Source organism: Oryza sativa, chromosome 12 (assembly GCF_034140825.1).
Source record: "Oryza sativa Japonica Group chromosome 12, ASM3414082v1".
In the NCBI taxonomy this organism is placed as follows: domain Eukaryota; kingdom Viridiplantae; phylum Streptophyta; class Magnoliopsida; order Poales; family Poaceae; genus Oryza; species Oryza sativa.
Genome location: NC_089046.1, coordinates 19,269,708 through 19,275,123, shown reverse-complemented (window position 1 = coordinate 19,275,123; position 5,416 = coordinate 19,269,708). Strand labels below are relative to the sequence as shown.

At 49.0% G+C, this 5,416-nt stretch overlaps 1 protein-coding gene across 1 annotated transcript; it reads right to left on the bottom strand.

The window, feature by feature from the left end:
* Positions 1–215: 215 nt before the first annotated feature.
* LOC107275722 (disease resistance protein RGA4-like) lies at positions 216–4,457 on the bottom strand. The gene is made up of 2 exons (XM_015763538.3): positions 3,580–4,457; positions 216–2,723 (listed from the first exon to the last, which is right to left on the bottom strand). Exons 1-2 carry the CDS (start codon positions 4,392–4,394, stop codon positions 512–514), a joined length of 3,027 nt encoding a protein of 1,008 aa, XP_015619024.1. The 5' UTR covers positions 4,395–4,457; the 3' UTR covers positions 216–511.
* Positions 4,458–5,416: the final 959 nt, after the last annotated feature.

Sequence of the window (5,416 nt, the reverse complement as noted above, 5' to 3'; positions counted from 1 at the left end):
ACAGATTTATATCTAGAAATTTTTTTTTTCTAGACGGAAGGTATAGAATGAACTCCCTTAGTAGGATGTGAGCGGTAGGTAAGTACGTACAGATTTATATTTAGAAATTGGTTTTTTTCTGGACAGAAGGTATAGAATGCAGTGGAATACTTATATAAGTATAGATAGAAAGGCGGATTCATTTCAGAAAAGTACCGGAAGAAGCTAATCGTAAGTAATAATAAGATTGTTTACGAAGAAGGAAGAAAAATTCATATTCAGATACATAAGAGTACATAGGAATCGATAGAGTCTTTTATTTTCTTTTTGAAAAATAAAAATGGATTTTATATTCTTCACCTAGATAATTAAGATCCTATCAGGGTTCAAGCCCCAAATTTGGACTAATTTATTTCTCGAGATATCATTATGAAATCTCGAACCCTTGCTGGTGGCCCGGTGATGGGAGTGCCGGTGGTGGTGAGATGGTTCTGCTGCTGCTGCTGGTGGATGTCGTCGTCAAGCTTGATGATCACTGATCTTGACCTCTACACTCTATAGTATCAATTCTAGGCCTGTTCATGTGCTTCTTTCTCGCCTCCTCCCATTCCATGGCCGTCTTCTCGTTGATGTCGAGGGATGATTTAAGGAGCACCACTTGCTCCAGCCGATGGAAGTAATCGATGTGAGCAGCCTGGAATCCGCTGATGTCTTTGCAGAGGAGCTGGAGGGTGGTGAGGTGTTTCATGGCGACGGTTTTGTCTTTGCCGCTGACGACGATTATCACCTTGGGAAGCTTGGGGGCCTGCACGTGGAGACCCCGAAGGCTCCGGAACCCGCGTGCGTCGTTGAGCGTGAGTGTGCCGTCCGTGAAGTTGCTGTTGTCTTCGATGAGCTTCAGGTACTTGAGATTTGGAAGGCACTGCAGGAGCAATAGGGCTTCGCAGCTCAAGCCCGTGTATGAGAGGTATAGCTTGGAGAGAGCGTGGTCTAGCATCGTATGTTCATTTGCGGTGATGAAGGCTGGCAGTTTGCTCAGCTTGCCGCGTAGCTTGACGGACTCGATCTTGCACGGAAGATGGGCATTCACGGGGGCGAAATCCAGGAAGTCGAGGGATTCGTCGCCGAAATCAAGGGACAGAGATTCGAGGGTGAAGCATCGGTTCTCGAGAAACTTGACCAGAAGGTCAGTGTGAGCGGTGGTTGGCTTGGGTTTGGATCCCTTGACGCCCTTCTTGTTCCACCATATCTTAATCTTCTTCAACCGGTCTTGGTGCATGAGACCGAACAAGTTCTGCAGGCGCTGGTGCCCCTCTCTATCGCCCCCACCAATGAAGATGCCGGCGAGAGTGTGTAGCTTGCAGGCCTGGGCAGCAGCGCCACCACTCGCTCTAGCAGCTTTCGGCCACAAGGCTAGGCCACCGCGAGCTGGGCCTGCGATGTCGCGTGGCAGCTCGAAGGCGCCAAAAAGGTACTTGAGGTAAGGCAGACAGAGGACGTTGCAAGGCAGGGTGATGGTGGCCACGTGGTCCTCCTCCGCCTTTGACTTGGAGCCCCGCACCACGATCACGATGTCCCGGACGTCCAGCGTCTCAAGGAAGCGCATCTCCGCTATCTCCGCGGGGAGACCGCAGGCATCGATGGTGGTGCCCCTGAGGCTGAGGTACCTGAGGACCTTGAGCTTGCAGATTCTGCGGAGCACGCCGCCGGTGATGCCGGTGCACCCGTCCAGGTCCAGGACGCGCAGCACCTTGCAGCGTTTCAACTTGAAGTCCGACAGCTCGGTCCCCGCGGCAGTAAGCGACCTGACGTGGGACAGGTCTAAGCCTTCCACCATCTCCGCCAGCTTAGCCTTGTTGCTGTTGCCCCCGCCGGCCCTGTTAGCCTTAGGATCATAGACGATGGCTAGCCGGCGGGGGCCGAGGTTATTGTCGCCGCTGGTGGTCTGCAGGTGTTCCCCGTTCTGGATTAGCCTGGCGAACTTGCTGGAGACCGACTTGTTGTGAAGGAAATCGAGCAGGACACCTTGGACCCGGCACTTGTTCTTGACTGCCCCCGGCACCACTGCTGGCGCTGGGTCCTCCTCGTCGTCCGCACGCTGAATCATGATCCGGTCCACCAGCTTCTCGAAATTCTTATCGGCAACCGTGCTCGCGTGTTCCTGGCCGTCGAAGGGGACGGGGACCAGCTGTTCCGCCATCCACCGCCGCACCAAGCTCTTCCTCCTGATGCTGTAGTTCTTGGGGAACATGCTCACCGACAGCAGGCACGTCTTGAGGTCGTGGCTGTACAGACCTTCGTAGCACTCCTTCAGCGTCGCGTGCGCCGCCTTGAAGGCCGCGTTATGCAGCCGGCCTGCGAGGTTGTTTCCCAGGTCACGAACGATGGCGCTGCATCTCAGCTCCCCCCGTCTCAGATCCTCCAGCTTGAGCCGCACGTACTCCGCCACGCCAGTGAGCGCAAGCGGCAAACCGTCGCACTTTCGCACGATGTCAACCGAGTGGGACTGCACGTCCTGAGGAAGCTCGTTTCGATCGCAGCCGACCAGCTGCCAGAGCAGTTTATCGGAGTCGACCTCGTTGAGTCCTTCCAGCCTGTACATGAAACCGCCCAAGCTGCACTTCTTGGCCACGGATTGCACGCTCGTCGTCACGATTATTCGGCTGCTGCTCTCCTTGGGGAAGGCGCCTTCGATCTCCGCCCAGACTTCGTCTTTCCGCACATCATCAATCACAATCAGATACCTAGTACTCCCTCCGTCCCAAAATATAAGCATTTTTAGCATAATAACAAGTCAAACATTTTCAACTTTAACTATTAATAACAAGAAAATAAAAAAGATCAATCATCTAAAATTGATGTTACCAATAGATTTATCATTAAACAAACTATCATAATATGTAACTCTTTTTATTTAAAACATCTTGCTTTTATAGATATTGTTGATCAAAGTAGCATCTCAGAGACTGTGTCAGAGTCTAAAAATCCTTACATTTTGGGATGGAACGAGTAATTTAAAACATGTAGAGAACATATTAGGTCTATCTATATGTTAGATAACTGATTTTTATTCCCCTATCAATCACCTCCTAGTAACTTAAAAACATGTAGGCAGCATATTAATTAGATCTATCTATTCGTTAGATAACTCGTTTTGTCGCATCTATATCAATCACCTTTTTAAGTCGTTAGATTAGCATCAGACAACTCATAAGCCTACTAGCTCTTTTCTTAAATCCTCTTGGAGAACAAAGAGTACTCTAACATGCATATAAAACAAAAAATAAATAAATATTGCGATCCTTATCAATACAAAACAAAAATTATGACCCTGTGAGCATAATAACCTAATTTTCTAGATTAACACAGATCAATATGACGTACGTACGTTCGTTCGTTGTACATATCTATCTAGCTAATTAAGTGACAAAGGGAAACCATAAAAAGAGGTGACTAATAGGTAATTATTAAATGGCAAAATCGATATTAATGTTTCTCATGATTTTTGGTTTGGTCCAGCTACGAGGATGCAATAGAATAGAACTGCATGCATGTTAGCTACAGCAGAAGGTACTGATGATAAATAGTTTTCGATCATACCTCTTGTCCTCGAGGAATTTGCAGATAGTTTCGCGCAATGTCATGATATCGGTGTTGTCGTTGATATCGGCCGACGCACAATGAAGTTGATAGACAGTTTCCTTGAGGAGTCTGGCTGCATCGTCTTTGCTCTCCGCTGCTAGTGGCGCCGACCACGCCACCCGCACGAAGGCCTTGCAGTCGAACGGCTCGCCATCGGAACCGTCGTCGTGGCAGTACACTTCATTAGCGAGGGTGGTCTTCCCGACGCCGCGGAACCCCACGATGGAGATCACCCTCAGCTGCTTCGGTTGGCCATCGACATGCTGAAGCAGGTCAATAAGATCATCCTTGTGGTGCTGGATGCCCACTGGGGCAAGCCTGCAGCCCAAGGGAACTCTGGGACCGGCAGTTTCGTCCGGCTTCGTCGTCGCCGGTGTATCCTCTCCGCTTTGATCTCTGAACTGATCCCATAGCTCCAGCAGTATTTTCAGCCTTTCATCTAACTCCTGGATCAGGAGGATGTGCTGAGGTCGGGGATCCATCAAGCCCACCGTGCGCAGAGCACGTTTGGGAAACGAGACTTTAGTCTTGGGACCCATCAGATCTAGGGCATCCTCCATGTCGTACAGCAATTCTTGGAGCTGCATGACCCATTTCTCACCAAAGGCCTCGGCTTTGCTCCTTGATGAACTGCTGATAAAGACATTCATCATATTCATAACCAAACTAATGGACTTGATCTTATTCTCCATCTTGTTTCTCAGCTCATACTCGGTTTTGATCAGATCAAAGATCTTCACGCTGGCAGACTCAACGGCACGGAAAATATCCATTGCCCAACCTCCCCAGCCGACTGTTCACTAATTCACTCGAAACTATCTGGGGCCTGGGGCTGGGGCTGGGGCTAGTTAGCTTGCTCCCTGTATTCCCCTTGATGGAGACACTGAGTTTTATAACGTACTAGCTGGTGATTGTGTGGCCATGCATGATATATTTTAATTATTGAAATCTACACCTACCCCAAGCGTGTAAAATATTATTAATCGATAGTGTGGAGATTATGGATATCCCATATCTACACGGCGATGATATTTGGACTGAATATAGGATACCGAATATAGATAGAATATCTTATGTGTATCTCGGGTTTGTTTCTTAACTTGTACGTCAAGGAAATACCTTGAGATCTAGTCGGTCACGACTGTATTTTATCTGTATCTGCATATTCCGTTAGGGATATAGATTATCTTTTGTAACACGGACTCCTTCCCATATATAAGGGGGGTCCGGGTGCCTCTAGGGGCATATGTTGATTTTCTCCAAATCATACAATCAATAATACACTCGGCGGATTCATCCCCGGACAGGAGTAGGGTATTACTTCTTTTATAAGAAGGCCTGAACCTGTATAAATCTTTTGTCTCCAAACCCATACACTTTTCCAGCTTGATAGCCACCCCCTTTTATTATTGCCGAAATCTAGTTTCGACAGTTGGCGCGCCAGGTAGGGGTTGCGTCAAGCTTTTCGCCGATCAGTGCAATGGGTTCCGTCTCCGGCATCGACGACCTCGTCTTCCCTCCCGGGCAGACGTTTCGGTTCGGCAGCCTCGACTTCGTCACCAACAACTTCGGCAAGATCTCTCTCCTTGACTCGGAGTCGAACCAGTCGGGAGAGAACCGGATCTCAGTCCCGTTTGGATTCCCAAACGCGGCTGAAAGTTACTTCAAGACCATCTCAATCGAGTCGGCTTCAAACCACTCGGCTGAGATCGCATCTTCTCCAACGTCACCAGATCAAGATGATGGGGCTTACCCACTGATCCTGATGAAGCTCCCCGACGATTTGGCGGCCGTC

Excerpts from the sequence above, each read along its gene's own strand:
- LOC107275722 (XM_015763538.3), bottom strand. The coding sequence starts at position 4,394 with ATGGATATTTTCCGTGCCGTTGAGTCTGCCAGCGTGAAGATCTTTGAT. Across the intron at positions 2,724-3,579 it reads AAATTCCTCGAGGACAAGAG|GTATCTGATTGTGATTGATG; the intron begins GTATGATCGAAA and ends AGGGAGTACTAG.